The sequence below is a fragment of the Cibotium barometz genome, chromosome 59 (assembly GCF_041138505.1).
Source record: "Cibotium barometz isolate CiBa-2024 chromosome 59, ASM4113850v1, whole genome shotgun sequence".
Lineage (NCBI taxonomy): Eukaryota > Viridiplantae > Streptophyta > Polypodiopsida > Cyatheales > Cibotiaceae > Cibotium > Cibotium barometz.
In genome coordinates this window covers 14,589,894-14,614,251 of record NC_141104.1, presented here as the reverse complement: position 1 = coordinate 14,614,251, position 24,358 = coordinate 14,589,894, and the positions used below count along the sequence as shown (strand labels likewise).

The 24,358-nt window shown below is 39.9% G+C and overlaps 1 protein-coding gene across 2 annotated transcripts; it reads right to left on the bottom strand.

The window, feature by feature from the left end:
• Positions 1 to 4,755: 4,755 nt before the first annotated feature.
• Positions 4,756 to 8,927, bottom strand: LOC147605512 (putative pentatricopeptide repeat-containing protein At3g15130). Of its 2 annotated transcripts, none has more exons than XM_086793140.1 (4): positions 8,761 to 8,927; positions 8,559 to 8,638; positions 7,763 to 7,959; positions 4,756 to 7,593 (listed from the first exon to the last, which is right to left on the bottom strand). In XM_086793140.1, the coding sequence occupies exons 3-4, from the start codon at positions 7,797 to 7,799 to the stop codon at positions 4,799 to 4,801; spliced, it is 2,832 nt and encodes a 943-aa protein (XP_086649266.1). In that variant the 5' UTR covers positions 7,800 to 7,959; positions 8,559 to 8,638; positions 8,761 to 8,927; the 3' UTR covers positions 4,756 to 4,798. The 2 variants fall into 2 exon arrangements, with proteins under 2 accessions (XP_086649266.1, XP_086649265.1); XM_086793139.1 differs by having other exon boundaries at positions 4,756 to 7,538.
• Positions 8,928 to 24,358: the final 15,431 nt, after the last annotated feature.

The following is a 24,358-nucleotide window of genomic DNA, read 5'->3' as shown; positions in this document are numbered from 1 at the left end:
GATTGGAGGAACATTTGAATCCTTAGAAATAAGAGCTGTCCACGGTCCCCTCCAAGCTCCAGATTCACCAACTAGCTCTGTTAACAATGCCTTACATTTTATGAAGAAGGCATTCAACCACCCTATTTTTGGGTGTATCTCTAGTGAAGGAGTGGGAGGAGGGCCAGGAACCTCAAGGTTGGCTCCCATAGGAAGCGGTCAAACCATGTTCGATGCCACAATATTGCACACATTTAGTGTTGATCTTGAGCTTGATTTACTTGAAGAAATAGACCATGATTGATAAGAAGCAGCCCAACAACTATAGTTAATGGCAATCGGGACATGTCTCTTTTGCTATAGCACTAGTAAGTGTTTCTCATCAATACACCCAACAACAAGCACACATAAAGCAAACATGAGTCTTGCTCTCCACATCATCGGTAGAAGCATCAAAACCACTTTGATGAGCCTTAACTTATTAAGTGTACAAGGAGGATTTATTCATACAGTCCCCCTTGACGCTATCACAAGGCTCGAGATGAAGTCCGAAGAAGTTGAGGGCAGTTGCCAAGAAGACATCCAAGGCAACAAAGAAGAAGAAAGCTCAAGCTTCGACCTTAAAGCCAATAGACCAAGAGCTAGAGGTGTAAGTCCCACAGGCTGCATTAGCCCCTAAAAAAGGATAATGAACTAGACCCAGAGGTCTAGAAGAACAAGACCTGAAACATCTCGTAAAAATGTAGCACTCAGTTATTATCAAGGGCAATGATGTCATGACCATTGAAAGTGGTTCAAACGAGAGTTTCAAAGCATGTGGAGAGATAGTCAATCCCTCTTGCTAAAACCCACTCTTCCCAAAGAGAAGACATTGATTGACTATAAATAACTTTCAAAGAAACTCAAGGATACCCCAACCCTATGTTGGAGAAACAACAAATGAATCAAAACCAAAAGAAAGGTACAAGTTGAGCTAGAGCCAGTACTTAAGCAAGTGGCGAGAGTACAAACCACTGTGACCCTGCCTAAATCCAGTACTTGAGCAAGTGGCGAGAGTACAAACCATTGTGACCTTGCCTGAGCCAATTCTCCTTGACCCCATCCCAGAACTAATCATAGAACCAAGGAGAGAAACTCAGTGCTAGTCACATAGGCCTTGACCCAAACCATAATATTTCAGACACCACAAAAAGAGCCAAATCCAAGGGCAACGACATCGTGACCATTGAAAGTGGTTCAAATGAGAGTTTCAAAGTTGTCTCCTTGGAGAGAGAGCTAATCCCTCCCGCTAAACCCCGCTCTTCTCAAAGGGAAGAAACCGTTTGACTATGATAACCTTCCAAAGAAACTTAAGGACTATCGCAACCCCGTGTTGGAGAAAGATGCACATTTAGATCCAATTATAATCTCTACTTCAAAACAACCGATGGTCATAGATTGTGAATTATTTACTGTGTTAATGGTTGCATCTCCCAAGATAACACTTTATGGGTAGCCCCGGTATCATTAACGTTGGTTGGACATACAACTAGGCAGTCTTTTTGGGGGAACTCTAACTCAAGGCAAGCCAACTCAACTACTCACTCCATTCCGAATGCGTCAACCATGAACATGGATGTGATTTTGGCACTATCCAATTATGCAAACCTTGTCCCAAGCTTTTGTGGAAGAATTTCCAATCAATGTGGTGTGAGCTTCTGTGTTGTATTCTCAACGAATATCGAGTGAAGCACTTTGAGTAGTTGTGTATGACTTATTTGCAAGACTACCTCGCCCCATGGGGAGCCTTCCTTGTTTTCAAGTTTATCTTTAAGGATTGGTTGCCTTTGCGTATATAGATGTGATTGGTTTCCCAATCATGAACCAGTGTTACGTCTTTTATATAAGGTCTTCCAAGATCATGGTGTATGACTCTTTTTTGAAAATCCATCACCATGAATGTGTGGTGAAGGGTTAGACTAAAGGTCTTAATCTTTGCATCCTATAGGATGCCTAAGGGTTTAGCTGTGTTCCTATTGGCAAGCTTGACCACGAGGCTTATGCTTATGAGTGGTAGGCTTCCCCAGGTCTCCTAGAAATCCTTGGTGATTATGCTGATACCAGCATAATCACCAGCACCACTATCCAAGATTGCAGCAGGGAGATCATTGTTCCTTTATAAACGACAATAGGTAACAAGACGTTCATTTTAGCACTTTCCCATCTTGTTCATGTGTAAAAGCTTCCCATCCCTTTGCCCTGTATCATGGATGGGGAAACCATGGTTGCCCATGGTACGACCCATCACAATAAATAACAAGACGTTCATTTTAGCACTTTCCCATCTTGTTCATGGATGGGGAAACCATGGTTGCCCATGGTATGACCCATCACATTGCTCTACATCATGGATGGGGGAACCATGGCAAAGCATGGCCCATGGTACAGCCCATCGCCTGGAGAACCCCAAACCTTATAGGTACCTCCAATGAGCCTTCATGCATATATCTTCTGTTTTGACTCCAATTCATCACCAACACAACCTCACCCTAGTGACATATTCACCTGAAGAAGCCTCACCTCTTAGCGTCCCAATGTGAGATTGAGAAATACTCTTTATGAAGTACCAAGAGGATCCCGACCGCCATTTACCCATACAAATCATTACATGATGGTCCTAGCGCTCATTTTGCCAAATCACAAGGTGTCGACCACTTATACCAACTAAGGACCCACACCACTTCCACAACCAATAGAGGCTTGGCATAAAGAACCTCCACATCTCGCCTATCACTTTCCATGCCGCCTCAACAAGCTGACTACCATAAGGGCTACCCAAAGCTTCCCATCACTTTGCCTTGCATTTGGCCATTCCTGACCTATACCACTTAACCTTGACGACTAATTACATGGTGTATCGTGGACCATCCACACCTTTCTACCTCAATATCAACTTTATGATGGTTAAGAGGAATGGTTTTGTAGGTTTGAATCCTTAGCTACACATGGATTGCCTTTAGTCAAAATTTCCCTTCACAACTCACTACACACACACCACAACAAATCATATCCACTCACACCACACATACAATCCCTAGGCATTTCCTTTGAAGCCAATTTTCAAGCCCTCGTAAATATCTACTTGGCATTAACCATATTGATGGTCCACTCACTTCCACATGCAAACACGCATAGATTTACTACAGGATGAAGTGCATAGTAAGTCAAACCTAAATGCCTATATGCATGTCCATTAAAGCTGAACATAAGCCATGTGGAAACCCATTAAAAATGAACATAGGCTATGCGAAAACTCATTAGACGTGATCTATCTACCCACATGAAAGCTCATTAGAAGTGATCTATCTACCCACATGAAAGCTCATTAAAGATATAAAAATAACCCACGTGGAACCCCATTAGAGACAAGAAGACCCGATAGCCCATGTGAAATACCATCCAAGTCTCTTCAAGGTTTAAAACCAACCCTCTTTAGGATTTCATGTTAACACCCACAAGCATGAATTATGAATGTACACTTAACTCCCATCTCAAATTGCCGACTTAAGACCATGTGAATATCTCTTAGACAATGCTCACTATCATACAGCCATATGTGCACACTCTTAGAAAAGTGTGAATTACACATACATACATACGCCATGTATGGGATTCACTCCGGCTCCCGATTCGTGATCCTAATCTCGGCTTCTGCTTGTTGCACGTTCTCAGTCTTCTGAATGAACTCGATACTCGCGTGAACAGCCCTTCTGATTCAAAATACAGTTGCCTCAAGCAGGCACACCCTACCTAATGCTGCGTGATTACTCTTGAGGTCCCCTATGTGAACAACATTAGAGCAAAGCCTTTACAACAACCTCCTAAAGGGTTGTATCATAGTATATTAGCCCCTACTCTTAGAACTATTGCAGAGCTCTGAAAACCATTGCTTGAGAAGGAAAGGGGCATTTGAAGCACATGAGCTCACAACCTCCTGTTATTATCCCATGTATCAGGAAACATCTGAAAATATAAGCATGCACATATGCCATGCTAACCACATTCTCTCCCTATCTTTAGAATTTAAATTAAGTTTGTGTTGATCAATGGCACTAATCATGGTGCTTTTCAATGATGTGCATGTACTTCATGACCACCAAGAACCCACTTAGATGTGCAATAACCAACAGAATGGGATGGTGCTGTTCTATTAGTAGACAAGCTCACCTTCCCACAGGAACAACATAGTTTTTTGCCAACATGGCAATGCAAAGAAGCCTTCAAAAGGCATGTGAGAGGACCCTGAAAAGAAAAACATTCACATTTTTATGTCTTATGACTTGCTGTCCCGTATGATTTCTAGAAGCAATGGAGCCATGGAGTCTTGCTCACCCATTATTCAAATGAGCAGGACTTAGAGTAATGGACCACTGAGTCATGCTCACCCATTACTCATATGAGGACTTCTCATGTAACCGAAAAATTGTGTGCACGGCCTTCTGAATCGAACCTGTCAAATGGCTACTCCCTCTTCAAGTTCAAGAAGCCCATGCCCCTCATATATAAGGTCCATGGTGCCTGGCAATCTTAGGACTACCTTTGTTCCAGTCAAACCCTCCACACATGCTTCCTTCTGTGCCACAGGAAGCCTCTTACAGGTTGATTTGACATTGTGGTGAGCAAAAAGGATAAATATGAGCTACCTGCTGAGAAACTACTTTGTAGGTGGCTTTGAGCCATCTACTGAACACAGACTCAAGCAATACCCCATAAGCACAAGTGCATAAACAGTTAAGAAGCTTGCAAAAACACGTCAACTCTTTGATGAAGGTTTCAACATCTAGTTCATGGTATTTTTTATACTATAATATCTATCTTTACAAGAGCATGCCCCATCCTTAAAATTATGGATGCAGTCTAAATCTCTCACTATGATTTCTCGTGCTTCAATCTTAGAGATAACTTTAATGGCTTGGTGGCAATCAGCGCACACACGTATATTTTTGGCTACTCGTATGGGTCTGTCGGTGGGAATAGTAATAAGCCCAAATGCTATGGCCAACTTCTCTGAGTGCCTACAAAAAAGATCTTGCTGAGTATAGGTGGAGATGGATTCCGAGGCAAGGCTGAAATCACTGAGAAGGCCTTGATTCTTAGCTTGCCAGCTTAATGACTTGAGCTTTGCATGGATATTATCCATTTGAGGGTGGGTATTGTCTTTGGCTGTAAAATAATGCACACAATTCTCTACCTCAATGAAGGCCTTTCCTGGCTTTTTCCATGCGTCTTCACCTCTTCTTAGATCTTCTAGCTCCTTTGCCTCTTTGTGCAAGCCAACTCTCACATATATACTTGACATTAGCACATAGGCAGAAGCGTGTCCCTTCTTCAATGTGACTATATTGTTAAAGCAGCGTCTTGCTATCTCCACATTACTGTGTAATCTGCATGAGCCTAGCAAAGATAACCAGCCAACAAGATTTGATCGGAATGGAATAGTTTCAAGAAGATCTTCTGCCACTTCTAACAACCCTTTACAACCGACGAGGTCAACTATACAATCATAATGTTCAAGTGTTACTGCAATCCCATGTTTCTCTCTCATTGTCTTGAAATGGAATAGCCCCTCATCGATTAAACCTTCGTGACTGCATGCTGAAAGGAGACTCAGAAATGCAACATCATCAGGCTTGATGCCAGCATGTAGCATGTCATTGAATAGCTGAGAAGCCATGACATAATCATTTTGCTCAGCATACCCTGAGATCAAAGCAGTCCATGTCACAACATCCCGCTTCTGCAATCCATCAAATACCACATGTGCATCCTTTAGACTCCCACACTTGGCATACATGTCTACAAGTGTATTGGTGACAGACATGTCTGATGCAAAACCAGCTTGGATGATAGCATCATGTATCTTCTTTCCCCACCCCAAGGCTGCTATGGTGGAACACGCTTTCAGAGTGCAAATGTATGTAATTTTGTCCGGTAGTATGCCCTCCTGCTCTATTTGAATGAAGAGCTGAAGAGCCTCTTGACCATGCCCATGCTGAGTGTATCCTGTAATCATAGCATTCCATGTCACAATGCTTGATTTCAACAACTTGTCAAACACCATGCGGGCATCGTGGAGGCTCCCACATTTGCTGTACATGTCAATGAGACTATTGCCAATTGATGATTCCAAATCAAAACCCTTTTGGGTGATAAAGGAATGAATATGCTTGCCCTGCTCCAGTGCCAACATATTGGAGCAAACTTTCAAGGTACACAGGAATGTGATCTGGTTTGGCTTAATGCTAGCCACTTGCATTTCTTGAAAAGTATCAAGGGCATCCTGACCACAATTATGCATGGCATATGCTGTAATCATTCCATTCCATGACACCACATTTTTTCCAGGCAATTCATCAAACACTGCACGTGCATCCTTAAGGCTCCCACATTTGCTGTACATGTTAACGAGGCTGTTCCCAACACGTAGGTTAAGTTCAAGCCCATAATCGATTACATTGGCATGAAGTTTCTCTCCAATCTCCAAGTATTCTACATTGCAGCATGCTGCTAGCAAGCATACGAAAATCGCTTCATCAGGCCAAAAGCCTTGCCGTTGCATAACCTGGAAAACATGAAGGGCCTCCTCGAAATGCCCATGTTGTGAATACCCAGTAATGATGGCATTCCATGTTACGATATCATGATTTTGCATTCTCTCAAGCACAATGCATGCATCTTCAAAAGCACTACACTTGCCATACATATCAATCAGGGTGTTGCAAACATTTAGTTTGCATTCATGCCCACCTTCAACAATACTTGCATGGAGCTGCTTGCCCTGCTCCAAGGCTGTGGACTTAGCACACGCTTTCAAAAGGCACAAAAATGTGATGCTGCTTGGCTTCAACCCTTCCTGCTGCATTTTATGAAAAAGCTGAAAAGCCTGCTGATTCTGACCATTATGGCAATACCCTCCAATCATTGCATTCCAAGTCACCAGATTTTTTCCCAGAAGGTTGTCAAATAGCCACCTTGCATCATGACTATTTTCACATTTGCAATACATGTCTATGAGGGTGCTGCCAATATGTACGTCCAAGTCATAACCGGTTTCAACTGTGTGGGTATGTATTAACATGCCCTGGTCAAGGACTTCTAAGCTAGAACATGCTTTTAGAACGGCAACAACGGTGTCACAATCTGGCTCAACACGATACTCTTGCATTTGATGGTACAACTCAATTGCTTTCTCACTCTGCCCAAGCTTAACATGAGCAGAGATGATCGCACTCCATGAAGACACGTTTTCCTTGGGTAGTTTTTTGAAGGCTTCATTTGCTTCAGACAAACTCTCAAGCAAACAAAACATGTGAATCAACCGACTTCCCAGAGAGGGGTCTGATGCCACCCCGCCTATTACAATAAGGCGATGCAACTCTTTTCCGGCGACCACATTTCCCTCTTCTATGCATCTCTGCAAAAGGAGCACAAAAGCAGTGTGTGGAATGCCTGTTCCTTGCTTGATCATATAATCCATGGCTTGAAGTGCCTTGTTGAGTGGTCCATCTTCACACAATTCACTGAAAGCCCCAACAGACATAGAAGTGCCAAAATAGCCATCATTCTCTGGTACCTCTGCAATCAAAACAAATATTGCAGCAACAAACATGATCCACAAGGGACATTCTTACTCAAATTACAATGATGCTACACCACACTCTCTATACATAATTCATGTGAAGTGTATAAACCAAGACACCAGAAAAACCATAACTTATGAAAGCTTGTGGCTTGAAAGAGAAACCTGATGTCAGTTGTGCTATAATGACTTGAAACCTCATTACAATCTTGTAGGCACCATGTTCTGACTTTACAAAAACTGGAATGGCCACTGTGCTTTACTGTGATTACTCCTGCTTCAACCCGCAGAACCGCAGCATTGTCCACACGTAAAGCCTCCTCTCTTGTGCCATGTACAAGATTGGGATTTTCAGATTTTCTCTGCCATGGCCCAGAGTCAAAAAAGGAGGAAGCTAAATGTAAGAACCAAATGCATACAAACGTGGACAAAATTTCCAAACTATATCATCTTTATGTGTGTATGTATGTAAATGCATATAAATGTGTATGTGTGTTTGCGTGATTGTACATGTGCATGTATGTGTGTGTGTGTTTATGTATCTATGTATGCATCAAAATGTGAGATAGTTCTATGCCTATATGGATATGCGTGCGTGCGTGTGTATATATGTATATAGTCTGTACGGCGTACACACACGCTCTGTATACATGAGAATCCAAGTGAACAGAGTCACACGTATGCATACAAACACCATAGCATATGCATGGCTCACTAGGGTATTGATGCGCAAAGAAAAACTCATCCACACCCACAAGAGTGCATGTTTACAAGCATACGGGTATATGTGTATGTAATGAGAGCAATTATAGATAGTTTTGAGCACAAAAACGTGTGTAAGTATACAATAAAATGCATACCCAAACGTGTGAGGGTATACAAATGAGAGTAAATGTAAAATTCAGGTAAAATGTGTTGTGGTTACGCATTGTCATCGGCAATGGTAGAATGCAGGAAATACCTTTTTAAGGGTGTTCTCCCACCACCTGAAAGGATCAGCAAAAGGACTTGTTGCAGAGGGATGAGATGCAATAGCCATACCTGCACACACGCACGAAAACCTACTCAAAACCCTAGCACAGACGCGAAAGAAAGCTACCCACTTAACCTAAGAACACCAAAAACACACAGATGAAGCGATACTGGTTCGCTGACACACTCACCTTCTTACTGCTCAACTTGCCTGCTAGAATCAGATAGATTCTCTAGATAATAAGCGACCCATTTAACATAAGTTGGCTTTAATTAGGGTGTTTACAGTGTACACACTAGGGTGGAAAAGCTTAAAAGGCCCTTGATTTTCGTTGTGTCGGATCAAGCCCAAAGGCCCGTGTTGTTTCACATTAGACTTATGGTTTCCACCACTTGTGTTGAGATGTCAAGCTCAACCAGAGCTCACACTCACGACGTGCTTGGGTGACTGTTCTATATTTATATCACTGGCGCGTTTGGTATAGCTGATACAACAAATTTTCGCCAGTGATTCTACAGCTGCACTACACCTCCACAGTCCACCCGCCAAGTCATGGTATACGTATCTTGTCAGCTCACCTATTTAGCATGTTCACACATTATGGACCGCTTGTACATAGTACTGTAGTGCTTATGTTAGGTTTTCACTTATCTTTTGTAGCCTTCTTTTGAGAGTGAAGAAGAAGAAGATTGCAGCCTTCCATTGTAGTGTGTGTATTATCCATTGTTGTGTGAGTGTGTGTGTACTTGCAAGAGCTCAACTTATCTCTCGTCCCCCAATCTTTTCATGGTATTAGAGCTTGGTTCAAGCTAAGGAGCTAAGCGGTAAGCAAAGAAAGCCACGAAGGCAAAGGAAGCGGTACACGGGTAAGAGCATCATCATCTCTTCCCCTTCTTGTTTAGGTACGACACTCCCTAGGTAGCTCTGAGAGCTACACATCTCCAAGGAGCTCCCTTGGGTCAGTGAAAAATGATGATTTGGTGAGCGTTTGTCTCTGAATGGGCTTGGCAAAGAGTAGAAGCCATTCAAGACCTCCATTGCACTCAGGGAGAATGTTCCCAACTTTTTGGACTTAGTGTCGAGAGGAAAAGCCTTTGGGCGAGGATTCTTTCTCACAAAGCAAAAAACACATTAAAATCGGCCTTCTACTCCAATTCAGGTAGAGGTCGTGGTCGAGGCCAAGGTGGTGGCCGACATGGAAACCAGAATTATGGACAACAACAGTCCAATAATTTGTGTAGTAGCAATCACACATAGGTGGAACAGACCAATCTCAAGGCACGGGGAGCCAAAGAGGCCATGGTAATTGGAATAGACAACAATCAGGATTAGGTTCAAGAGAGTGTTATTATTGTGGCAAACCAGGTCATTTTTCTACAGAATGTCGTAAGAAGCAGAGTGACATGAAGAATGGAAAATTGCAGCAAAATAATTATGTGTCTTTAAGCAAGTAGGCTGAAGATAGATATAAACATTTATTTGTTATGCAACACATGGTACAATGATTGTAGATGTATCTACAAATATTGATGATGTATGGTATGTGGACTCGGGAGCCTCTAACCACATGACTTGTTATGGTGAGTGGTTTAGAGATAGTGGTTTAGAGATGTGAAGAACTTGGAAAAATCACATTATGTAGAGACGGGAGATGACACATCTCATCCTATTGCTCATATTGGGAATGTGCCATTGGCTATGCAGGATGACAAAATGTGCCATTGGCTATGCATATTGGGAATGTGCTATTGGCTATGCAGGATGGCAAAATGAAGTACTTGTCTAATGTACTTCATATGCCCAACATCACAAAAAACTTAGTTTTTGTTAGGCAGATGATTGAGCAGGGTTTGCAGGTACCTTCAATCCCGATGGCTGCTATGTAGAGAATTTCAAGAACAAATGTCGTTTGGTTGCAAAGGGCAAGAGAGTGGGTAGAATGTTTACTTTGGATGTGAGCATGTCGAAGGTCAAAGCTACTATGTTTGCACAAGGTGCAGGTGTTGTGGCCGATATAGATATTTGGCACAAACATATTGGTTGTTATGGGCTACCACACCTCCCAGAGGGAACTCAATGCATTCACCTAAGGAAAGAGCAATAGATCACAACTATCATAGGGCACTTACCAATGCTTCGAACTTGACTTCCTTGAGGCCTCCAAGATCATTTACTAAGCTCCAAACCTCCAAGCTCCACCTCCACGCTATCACTGTAGAGTCGCTCACACCGTCGCATAAGGCAATCACTCTCTCTCACTTTCCCACACAAGAATGAATCACTCTCCCACACAAGAATGAATCATACAAGCATAGAAGAGGCACAAATGCTAGAATTCTCTCTCTCAATCTCTCTCAAGACACAAGGAAGAGCTCTCAATAGCACAAAGGGAGATTGTGTCTTTTCATTTATAAGAAAATGCCTTTTATACATTTGGCCCTTATTCACACTTGGGCGCCTAAAACTTACTTAACTAAGGCCTTGGGTGGCCAATACATTTGGCCCTTATTCACACTTAGACGCCCAAAACTTACTTAACTAAGGCCTTGGGTGGCCAATATCTCATAATGTACAACTTATTTAGTGCCTTTTCATGACATTTATTAATGTCCTCAATCGGAGGAGCATACTTATTAATCCAAAATGGGATTAACTAGCCCCCCTACTTGATGTAGGTTCTGTTCTTAGAATGAATGCTGAGTGTGAACACCAGAACCTTGATTCATGTCGAATTGCAAGAAGACATCGCAGACGATGATAATACATCATTATACCCCTGTCAGCAGATGGGCCTTGATTCATGTCGAATTGCAGTTGTTCAGCTTCATAACCAGCATATGGCTCTTTGGGTTGATCAATCAGGACAACGAGCAACTTTAAAAATCTAACACTGGCCCACGATTGCTGGGTCCGGGATACGGCACCATGCCTGTATCCAAGTGAGCATTTGTTTTCTTTTCTCCTGTATGTTTGTAAAGGTTGCTGGCATGAAGATTGGGAAATTGTAACAGACATGCGAGTCGAGCTGCTTGGCCTCCTGAAACTCTAGTGGAGTCCATCTTCTCTTTAGTGGCATGTATAATGGGTCAACTCATTGAGTTGGTGGCGCACACATATAGACTTGGCTGTATTCTGGAATTGTTAAGAATTCCTTTCTCCACTCCGGCTATATTCCAAAATCTTCTAATTTGGGACGTGCATCATCTGTGATGATAGTGGCATAGCCCCCTTGTGTGTGGACTGGGTGAGCTTTTCTCCACCTGTGAAAGCAATAACTGATCATGAAGGTAACAATTCGGATTTCTAGCAGTCGGCCAATTGTGGATTGGCTAATTTTGTCTGCCGTGCCATATTAGACCACAATGTACCCTCTCTAGCCAAAGGGAACGTTTCTTCTAAATCTGGGCGAGGTGCTCATAGAGGGTACGGTACATAAGGCTACTTTGTCGGTGTGACCTCGAAGTAGGCCTTGGGTAGAATTCTTTGAGTTGGCTCAAATGGTTTTATTTGCATTAACACCTTGAACATCAGCTTTGGCTTTAACTTTGGATTGCTAGCTCGAATGAAGCCTTCATATTCTGCACTAGACAATGACTCCAAAACTGTATCATCAGTAAAAGCTTCAATATTTTCTTTGAGAATAGTATGGCATACCTCCTGAGGTTGCCGTTGTTTGGTGAGATGGGTGAGGTGCCGTTATCTCCTCGGGGGCGAGAGGGTTAGTGGGAAAATCTATGTGTTGAAGAATGAGAGTAGAAAAGATGCAGTCGCCCTGAGACTTGTTAGTAGGTGGGGCATTAGGATAGGGATTAATAAGTTTACTAGCGACATTAGAATATACTGGGTAAGTGGAGATGGAAGATGAAGATAGTGTCTCTTCTTGACCATGACCTGAGTTGGGGGGTGGGTGGCTAAGTTTGTGAGATTTCATAAAATCTTGAAGGTCAGGGATATCCTTAGGTAGCATCCAAGGGAATCTTGTCATCAAAGGCATGGGTGTGTACCTTGACTGGTGGTGGGAGCTACAGAGCTTCATGGATTAGATCTTCCGTGATCAGGACCTGCTCTGTTGTGCCATCGGCCTTCGTGACTATGCCTCGCTTGCTAGCTTTGTCATAAGTTTTAATGTACTCGGGGCACAAAGCTCCGTGTTGATGTTCTTGGGAAGAATTTGTGCCATTCTGCCGAGGCTCACTTTCTCCAGCTTTTCTTTTACTTCTACCTCTTCCAGGATTTGGAGGCACTCCGTGCTACGATACTGCGGTGCCACCTTTCCACCACGGGCCGTATGGATCTCCTTGCTTATGATGGCACCATGGAAGGCTTGGGCATATGGCCCAAGTAGTTCATCTTTGGTCCCCGTCGACTTCTTCTTCTAACTCATCGGGGAGCTTGTAGCGCTAGCCTGTGCTACTGCAAGGGTCTCTATGGCTTCGAGGTCTGAGGCTGACATCTGTACATGGAAAAAAAATTAGTCTCCAGACTGGTGGGGTAGGTACCACTCCTTAAAATATATATATATATATAATGGAAAGATGGCTAATTGAGATGAGAAGTGTGTTAGTGGTGGGAGCAATAAACAAGGTGTGTTAATTGAACATGTCAATTATGTAGCGTGAAGATGCAGGTTTTTGGTAGTTCCGTGAAACTGCAGGTCATGTGAGGGGGGATCCCGTGAGAGCCGTGAGAGTTAGAGACATGAGAGTTAAAAGCGTGAAGGGGATTTTCGTGAAATGGAATCAGAGTTAGAGACGTGAGGGGGATTTCTGTGGTACGGGATCCCATGAGAGGGATTTATCTCAATTTTGAATTACCTCCCTCTAGACATTTTCTCTCTCTCTAGGCCAAAACAGGATATTTCTTTTATTTCAGAGAGGGGAATAATTATAAGATCAAAAGGGGAGGTTCTTACACCTGTACACCTCAAAAGCTGGAGGGAGGAATCTTATCCTACCCCACTTAAAAAACGTGAGATGTCCTCATCTCACAAAATTAGAGGATAACTCTTTTCCTTAAGATCCAACTGATTTTGGGATTCCTTATAGTCTAGTGAACCCAACAAAATTCTAGGATAAAGATCCCTTATATAGAACTCATCATTAGATAACAATTCACTCAGAATATAACATTCAAATCCTTATCAAAATAATGGTCCATTAGACCGACGAACTTTCTATCTGAACAGTCCTCCATGGGAATTTTTAATTATAAAGATTTTGAATTTGACATCCCTTAACTTGATCTACTGGGTCAAGTGTTAACAGCAGCAATCTGTCAGCACAATCCACTAATCTCATAGTGATTTGCTGAAGTCATCAACGTCATTCCAATTATGAACATCATCATAAGGACTCGTCCCATTCATCCTCATTATGGTTTTGCTCAGCTTATTACATTTCAATCAAAATTTAGGAATCATTATTTTTCAATCAGAATCCAAATCAACTCATCACTTCTCAACCAAAATTTAAAAATCATATCAACCACATTCAAATTCATCATCTAGATAGCATTTATGCTTATAATTTCAAGTCTTAGATCTACTTGTATATACTGCCAGTAAAGAGCTGCAATTATACCCTCGGTATATACGGGTAGTTACGATTCTTGGAATTATAAGGTAAATACCATCAATTCTAGGCCTCAAGCAAGTCAAGGATTCCATGCAATTGCGGTACTTCCATCTAAAGACCCAATTATTAATTTATGAATTTGAGTCTGAATAACAATTTGTATGAATTTTATCACACAATTACAATCTTTTATTGCTTCTTCATAAATTTTTGACATTTTTGGCTTCTCGATTGATCCTCATTAGCCAATTTAATAATTTGGTCAGGTTTTGTCCCGGCGGGTACCAGGGAAAAGAGTTCCCAGGCCCCCTAGTCGGATGTTTATACAAACTTAAAACTAGTCACACCACTTACACACCCAATATGAAATTGCCTTTTTCACAGAATCAGCATCTTCTAAAAATAATCTTTTAATGAAACCATTGCGTCACTGATCATAATCCTCAAAATCTCCGGTTGAATCCTTATTTCCAATCATTCCTTCATCAGTGTACCTATGGCATCATTGGCAACCAGAACGCTCACCACCTATCCACTCAGGGGCCTTTTCGATAGTTCCTAGCTCATAGTGACCGGCAATATATTCACATATCACAAATGGAATCTCCGTTGAAGATCAGCAAGATCAACCAACGGATCCATATAAAAGAGCCATGGACTCATCCGTTGAGGACCAGCAAGGTCAATCAACCACCAGATCCATGCCCGAATTCAGAAAACAACTCTTACTCCTTGTTCTAATATCTTCCACGACGCACGTGTGGGTATCGTCGGCGACCCAGAGCCCGAGCACCGTATGGTCAACACCCTCTAGGATCCTTTGCAGGTGACCTAGCGCTTCACTCATAGGCCGCTTCCTTGGTCCCTCATCCACCGTACCGGAAGCTCACCATTTTAATCGAACCGAGGCTGGTCAAGACCTTGACCGACCTTGCTATGCGAGACATCCTCCAATGACTCTCCGTCAGGCTGTTGCAACTTTATCAGATTAGGTCTCCACGACCTCATTCACAAGATGGTCAAAATGCTTCTCCAACATTCTTGACATAAAATAGTAATTTAAAAACAGTTCAAAAATACTGTTTCTATAACGAACTCTAGTCTTTTCACATTGCTCCACATCAAACCACATTAATTAATTCCACAACCATTTCATAAGTATTCCTATTCTCATCCAATCACATCATTTTCATCTCGTTACATCTTTTCTCAATTTATCCTCATCAGATCTCATCCACTCTCATCTACCCATATCCACATCTCATCACATCACATTCATTCACATCTCATCCATTCAGACCACATCACATTCACTCACATCTCATCCATTCAGACCACATCACATTCACTCACATCACATCTCATTCATTTTACCTCACATCTCATTCATTCACATCTATCTCGATTCACATCCCATCACATCACATTCATTCATATCCATTCACATTCACTTTGATTCATATCCATCACATTCATTCTCATCACCATTATATCACATCACTTTATATCTCATTCATACACATCTCATCTCATTCATCCACATCATCCATCCAATCGTTCACATGTACGACTACTCGCATCTAACCATACATTCATTTCTATCACATGTACGACTACTCGCATCTAACCATACATTCATATCTATCACTTCACATCCATATATATTCATGTCACATCTCATCTCTTTACATCACATCACATTCTTTCACATACACATCTATATCCATTCTTTCACATACATCCACATCCATTCTTTCACATACTCATTCACATCCATTCTTCTCATACACATTCACATCCATTCTTCACATACGTATCCTTATCCATTCTTTCACATACTCATTCACATCCATTCTTCACATACACATTCACTCACATCTTATATCACTCATTTACATTCTTATTCACATGACATCACATCTCATCCATTCATTCACATTTATCTGATTCACATCACATCTCATCACCTCTATTCACATCACATCCATCCATCCATTCATTCCCATCTATCTGATTCACATCACATCTATTCACCTCACATTCTCATCATCTCTATTCACATCACATCCATCCATTCATTCATTCCCATCTATCTGATTCACATCATCACATCTCATATCTATTCACCTCACATCTCATCACCTCTATTCACATCACATCCATCCATCCATTCACATCTATCTAATTTACATCACATCTATTTACCTCTCATCTCATCACCTCTATTCACATCACATCTATTTACCTCTCATCTCATCACCTCTATTCACATCACACCCATCCATCCATTCATTCATATCTATCTAATTCACATCACATCCATCCATCCAATCATCATCTATCTGATTCACATCTATCTAATTCACATCACATCCATCCATCCAATCATCATCTATCTAATTCACATCACATCCATCCATCCAATCATCATCTATCTGATTCACATCTATCTAATTCACATCACATCCATCCATCTAATCATCATCTATCTGATTCACATCACATCACATCCATCCATTCATTCACATCTATCTAATTCACATCACACCCATCCATCCATTCATTCACATGTATCTAATTCACATCACATCAATCCATCCAATCATCATCTATCTCATTCACATCTATTCACCTCATATTCTCATCACCTCTATTCACACCACATCCATCCATCCATTCTTCTCATCTATCTAATTCCCATCACATCTCATCACATCTATTCATCTCACATCTCATCACATCTATTCACCTCATATTCTCATCACTTCTATTCACATCACATCCATCCATCCATTCGCATCTATCTAATTCACATCACATCCATCCATCCAATCATCATCTATCTAATTCACATCTTATCTCATCACATCTATTCACCTCATATTCTCATCACTTCTATTCACATCACATCCCATCCATCATCTATCTGATTCACATCTTATCTCATCACATCTATTCACCTCTCATCTCATCACCTCTATTCACATCACATCCATCCATCCAATCATCTATCTGATTCACATCTTATCTCATCACATCTATTCACCTCTCATCTCATCACCTCTATTCACATCACATCCATCCATCCAATCATCTATCTGATTCACATCTTATCTCATCACATCTATTCACCTCTCATCTCATCACCTCTATTCACATCACATCCATCCATCCAATCATCTATCTGATTCACATCTTATCTCATCACATCTATTCGCCTCTCATCTCATCACCTCTATTCACATCACATCCATCCATCCAATCATCTATCTGATTCACATCTTATCTCATCACATCTATTCGCCTCTCATTTCATCACCTCTATTCACATCACACCCATCCATCCAATCATCTATCCAATCATCTATCTAATTTACATCTTATCTCATCACATCTATTCGCCTCATATTCTCATCACTTCTATTCACAGAATTTAAACATAGAATTTAAGAGGATTCTAATTTTTGATATAAAGATTCTTTACGCATCTATTTATGCATAATTCAATTTTAAGAAAAATATCACTTTTGAAATAAAATTAAATCCTTTACGCATCTTTCTATGCATAAATTCAATTTTAATGAGAATAACTCTTTTGAAATAAAAATAAACCTTTTATGCATCTTTCTATGCATAAATTAAATTTTAATGAGAATGACACTTTAAAAAAAATAAATCTTTTATGCATCCTTCTATGCATAAATTCAATTTTAATGAGAATGACACTTTTGAAAAAAAATAAATCTTTTATGCATCTTTCTATGCATAAATTCAATTTTAATGAGACTTTTAGAATGCACCAACAGAGGGAATTACTCTTTTAGAATAACCTAATGATAAACTTTAGTTCCACAAAATTTAAGAAAATTTTGCCATAACCTCCTTTGTATGGCTGACCATTTCTCAATTTTAACATTCAATTTATGACTTGAATTAATCCAATTTGAATTCTAATATCTCTTATCTACTCCATTTTCCAAAAATCAAGAGAGTAAACAATGAAAAGAGTTTAATCAATCTTTTAATTAAACTTTCTAGGATTAAAGGGTTTGTGGAACTGATGCTTTTTTTGTTTTATGAGTTGATGTCACCATGCTGGATGGTGCTACCTCATCACTCATGGCCTATTTCCATGTGGTTGTCAGGCTCCATATAAGGGTATGGACATGACATTGTCGCCTTCGTTCAGTAGTGTTGTCCTCTTCTCCCATTGGAGATTACATTTGTTGGCGCAAATCCAAGATCGTCCTAGGATAATTTCCTCTTCCATGGAACCTGCAGGCATGACAAACACATTCCCAACCAAGAAATTATTTTTGATGGAAATGTTAACACTTAAAAACCCCTTAGCTCTCGTAGTTATCAAGTGCACACTATGTACTTGTGTATCAGTTTCAAGGTGTGGTCTATCTAAGGCTACCCATGTCTCCTCATACGAGATCAAGTTATGACTTGATCCCATATCTATTAGTGTAATGCTTGTTGCATGGAACCCTCAGTCATACTGGCTCAATGTTTAGTTCCTCTTCGTCCGAGAGAGTCAAGGAAGCCATGTTGACGTGTAACATCCTCTTCTAGAGTAATTGTTTAGCTTTGGCCTCCCCTTGCCTTAGCCTCTTCTTGAGCTTACTAGATTTTTTCCTTTGCGAGCTATTTTTGTTGTTTTTTTTAAGAGATGTTCTTGCAAGAGCATCTCTTGGGTCGATGGTCCAAAATATTTTTTGAGTTTGCTTCCATTGGCGTAAACCTCCAAATGTATGCCGTCAATTGTCTCAATTCTAACCAACCCCTGAGGTGTGATCTCACACACCTGGAAGGGTCCTAGGCCTCTGTATTTGAGTTTCTTTTTCCTGGTGCTTCCTACACCATACATGAGGACAAGGTCCCCCGTTTCTAGTTCTTTTTGTTTCAATTTTTTATCGAACTAATACTTCCTACATAGTTTCTCGACCATGAGTCCATGCCATGCTATTAGCCTGGTCTCATCAAGCTTCTTTAAGTCAATTAGCCTTTCAGCTAATGCATTCTCCATCAGACATTCTTGCACTGCAATCCTTAAGCTCAGAACTAGGTATTCCATAGGCATTATTGCCTCAACACCATAAGCTAGATGGAAGGGAGTGTATCCCATCGCTACCTTATATGATGATGCTCGATATGCCCATAGGGCTGCTGTCAGCTTATGTTCCCAGTCCATTCGACTTGCTTCCAAGGTTTTTGTCAAGATAGTAGACAAAAATTTGTTTATACTCTCTGCTTGACCACCATTAGTATGTGGATAATAAGGTGTGATAATTTTTATGGACCACTAGAATCCTGCAAGTAAATGATCGATCACCTCATTAATAAAATGTGAGCCGCGATCACTAACTAATTCTAATGGGCAGCCGCGAACCTCAAGATAATTTGCTCATATAGGAATTTTGTTGTTGTTCGTGTCAGCTCGCTTCGAGGCTCTGGCTTCTACCCATTTGGTGAAATAGTCCGTGGCCACGATCACGTATCGGGCTTGTGATGGGTGTGCCATGAGACTAATAGGTCCAACAAAATCTACTCCCCATTTTTCGAAGGGTTGTCTTACAATAATAGGGGTGAGCGGCATCTTGTCTCTTTGTTGTGGGATAGCGAAACGCTGACATTCTTCGCACCTTTTAACAAATTCTATGGAGTCTCCGAATAATGTAGGCCACCATAATCCTCCTTCAGTACCTTGCGAGCCGTGATCTCTTTAGCAAAATGCCCGCCTGCTATCCCTGAATGATCTTCATCCAATATCGTGAGACGAACTCATTTTCTCTCACACATCTTCTTAGCACATTATCTTTACCTAACTTATATAGTTCTCCTTGCAATTAATTGATAAGGTGCAGCAAGCTTGATAAGCCGCCACATTTTATCTTTGTTCAAGGGTATTTCCTGTGGAAAACCATGAGCTAGATAATCAGATATCTCCTCGCTCCATTCGGGTACCATGTCCAGTTTGAACAAATAAGCATCAGGGAGATCATCTTCAACACCAATTTTGGTTCCCCATTTGGAATTTTTAACATATGATCGGCACATGCTATGTCCCTTTTCTTACCGTAATTGTAAAGTCAAATTCCAACAATAATAGCAACCATCATGTGATTCTTCCCGTGGTGCAAAGCTTATTCACTAGGTACAATAAGGCTTGATGGTCCACGAAGAATACAAATTTGTTAGCCAATAGGTAATGTCGATACTTCTTGATAGTGTAAACCATGGCCAATCCTTCTCTCTCTGTGGTGGTGTAGTTCACCTCTGCATCATTTAACTGATGACTAGCGAAGCAAATTGGATAGTCTGATTTGAACTCACCGGGCTAGACTAGTACGCATCCAATAGCAAAGTTTGATGCATCAATATGCACATGAAATATGAGGTCCCAATTGGGGGGTCGTAGAATTGCTGCTTTTGTCGATCATATGCTTCCTGGCATTCCTCAGTCCATTCAAAGACAATGAGTATCTTGTACAATGGCCTGGTGATTTCAGTATAGAAAATTATGAAGCCGCGGTAATACCCACGTGGCCCATAAATATTTGCACACCTTTGTAATTAGTGGGCAGTGGAAGCTCCAATATCAACTTGACCTTGTTATCATCCGTGGATATACCATTCTTTGAGACAATGTGTCCCAATATCACACCATGTTTGACCCAAAATTGCAGTTTAAAGGATTTAGGGATATACGATATAATCGACATCACTCGAATACCTTCCTTAAGCAAGCCAGATGGTCCGCCCATCGAGAGTGTGCACACAGATCATCAATGAATACCTCCAACCACTTCTTCAAGTATTCTTTGAAGGCTGTGCACATCAATCGTTGGAATGTTGCTGGGGCATTGGTGAGATCTAAGGTCATAACCTTGTATGCAAATGTCCCTCACATTGTATTGAAAGCTATCTTATGCTGGTCTTCTGGTGCTATGGACACCTAATTATAGCCAAAGAATCCATCCAAGAAGCTGTAAGCTTCTTCACCAGCCACTCTCTCCAAAACATGTTCCGTATAGGGTAATGGATAATGGTCTTTCCTAGTAGCTGCATTAACCTTTTTAAGATCGACACATACCCTAAGTTTTCCATTCTTTTTTAGCACTATTACAATTGGTGACAACCAATCCGTGTGTTCTATCTCATAGATGAAATCCACAGCAATGAGCTTGTCTATTTCCTCCTTTTTTAGAACTGCTACATACTTAGGATTCATCTGGTATGGTTTCTGCCTGGTGGGTCTTGATCCTTCCATGATATGAGTCATATGCTGCACTACCTCAGGTGGTATACCCTTCATCTTCTTGTAATTCCAAGCCAAAGAGTCCTTAAATTCCTTAAGGAGGGCAAGTCAAGTCCTTAGCAATGTATACAGGTCTGGCTTCCTCCCCTGGTTCCGCAATATCAACTTCCTTGACTTCTACCAGGCCATCTTATGATGTGGATAGCCCATCCTCCTTAACCCTTGTTAATGTCAGTCGGACCACTTTTCGTTTGTCTCACAACAGTGTAGGTTTTGAAGTGGTCTAGCATTGAGAGCAAGTCTGGTTTATCCTCATTCTTTCTTTTTGTTTTAGCCATGAATTTTCTAGCCTCATGTTCAGCTTCTGCCAAAGCTTTATTCCGTTTTCGACGCCCAGCTTTTATAAGCTTAGGTCTTTCTGGTTCTTGAAGGGTGATTGTCTCCTTGTGTCTTCCTTCCAGTGATATCTTACTCAACTCCTCACCCCAATCCTTAGAAAACTCATCGTGTACCTTAGTGGCTTTGAGGTATCTCAGCCACTAGGCATCTGAAAGAACCATGTCCCCTCCGCGCAATGAATTCAGGGGTGCTTCACATCACATCTATTCACGTCCATCACATTCATTTACATCACATCCATTTACATCCATCACATCACATTCATTCATATCCATCACATTCATTCATTCATATCCACCACATTCATTCTCATAACCATCCCATCACATGCATTCTATCCGCATTATATCACATCACTTCTATCCACATCATATCTCGTTCATACACATCTCATCTCATTCATCCGCATCCATCCAGTCGTTCACATGTACGACTACTCACATCTATCTATACATTCATATCTATCACTTCACATCCACATATATTCATGTCACATCACATTCTTTCACATACACATCCACATCACATTCTTTCACATACACATCCACATCCATTCTTTCATATACATCCACATCCATTCTTTCGCATACTCATCCACATCCATTCTTTACATACACATTCACATCCATATCTATTCTTCACATCCATTCTTCACATACTCCATTCTTCACATACACATTCACATCCATTCTTCACATACACATCCATATCCATTCTTCACATACACATTCACATCCATTATTCACATACACATTCACATCCATTCTTCACATCCACATCCACATCCATTCTTCACATACACATCCACATCCATCCATTTTCATCACATACACATCCACATCCACATCCATCCATTCATTCACATCTATCTGATTCACATCACATCTATTCACATCACATCTCATCACATCTATTCACATCACATTACATCCATCCATTCATTCTCATCTATCTGATTCACATCGCAACTCATCACATCTATTCACATCACATCTCATTTCTATGCAAGTTTTCAGTTTGATTTTCTTTTTAATACAAGGAGTATTTCTTGAATCAGTATCCCCAAAACTTCTTGATCGGAATTCTGAATTTCCTACCAGAATTCCTCTAATTCTATAACCTTGATCCACATATCAATTCGAAGAGTCTTAAACTTAGTTTCAGATTTGGCAGAGTTTTTAGTGTATTTTTCTAAACTGGTCACACCTTCTTTCCTCGAAACTAACGAAAGAGTTTGATCTTGGTCATAGTCTGATTCAAGGTTCGAGTCGGATAAGATTTTTCCTGAACTATCTTTCTCGAAAAGGTTTGATAATTCAATTACTATTTTACTGAATTTCTTTCTTTGAATATTCACTTAACTGATTTCTAAATTAGTTATACGAATTCCAATGAGGAACAGATTAATCATTTATCTGAATATTTTGATCTCAATAGATTTTCTAAATTCTCTTTTTACAATCCGTGTGAATATAAAACGATAGAAATTTCTCTCTTAGAGTATTTAATTATTCATTTATCAAATAAATTTCTCTCTTAGAGTATTTAATTATTCATTTATCAAATACTCTAGAATTTAAACATAGAATTTAAGAGAATTCTAATTTTGATATAAAAATTCTTTATGCATCTATTTATGCATAAAAATCAACTTCAGTGGGAATCTCTTTTATTTAAAAAATCCTTTTATGCATCTATTTATGCATAAAATCAAATTTAATAGGAATAACACTTTTAAAATAAAAAGAATTTCTTTATGCATCTATTTATGCATAAAAATAAATTTTTATAAAAATAATACTTTTATAATTAAAAAATTTCCTTTATGCATCTTTCTATGCATAAAAATCAAATTTAATGAGAATAACACTTTTGTAATTAAAAAAATTCCTTTATGCATCTTTCTATGCATAAAAATTAGATTTAATGAGAATAACACTTTTGTAATAAAAAAATTTCCTTTATGCATCTTTCTATGCATAAAAATTAGATTTAATGAAAATAACACTTTTGTAATAAAAAAATTCCTTTATGCATCTTTCTATGCATAAAAATCAGATTTAATGAGAATAACACTTTTGTAATTAAAAAAAATTCCTTTATGCGTCTTTCTATGCATAAAAATCAGATTTAATGAGAATAACACTTTTGTAATAAAAAAATTTCCTTTATGCATCTTTCTATGCATAAAAATTAGATTTAATGAGAATAACACTTTTGTAATAAAAAATCAGATTAAATGAGAATAACACTTTGTATGGCTGACCATAATCTCCTTTGTATGGCTGACCATTTCTCATTTTTATCATTCTTTATTTAACTTAAATTAACCCAAATTAGATTTATAGAACTCTATTCTACAAATTTTTTTAAATTCAAGAGAGTAAACAATAAAAAGAGTTTAATTAATCCTTTAGTTAATCTTTCTAGGATTGAGAAAGGTTGGAATGTAAAGAAGAGAAGGGGTGGCCTTTTTATCAAAGACATAGCATTTGAACTTAATTCAACATTTACAAAACATAAAAATTAAGAAAACCATAGATTCTTCATTA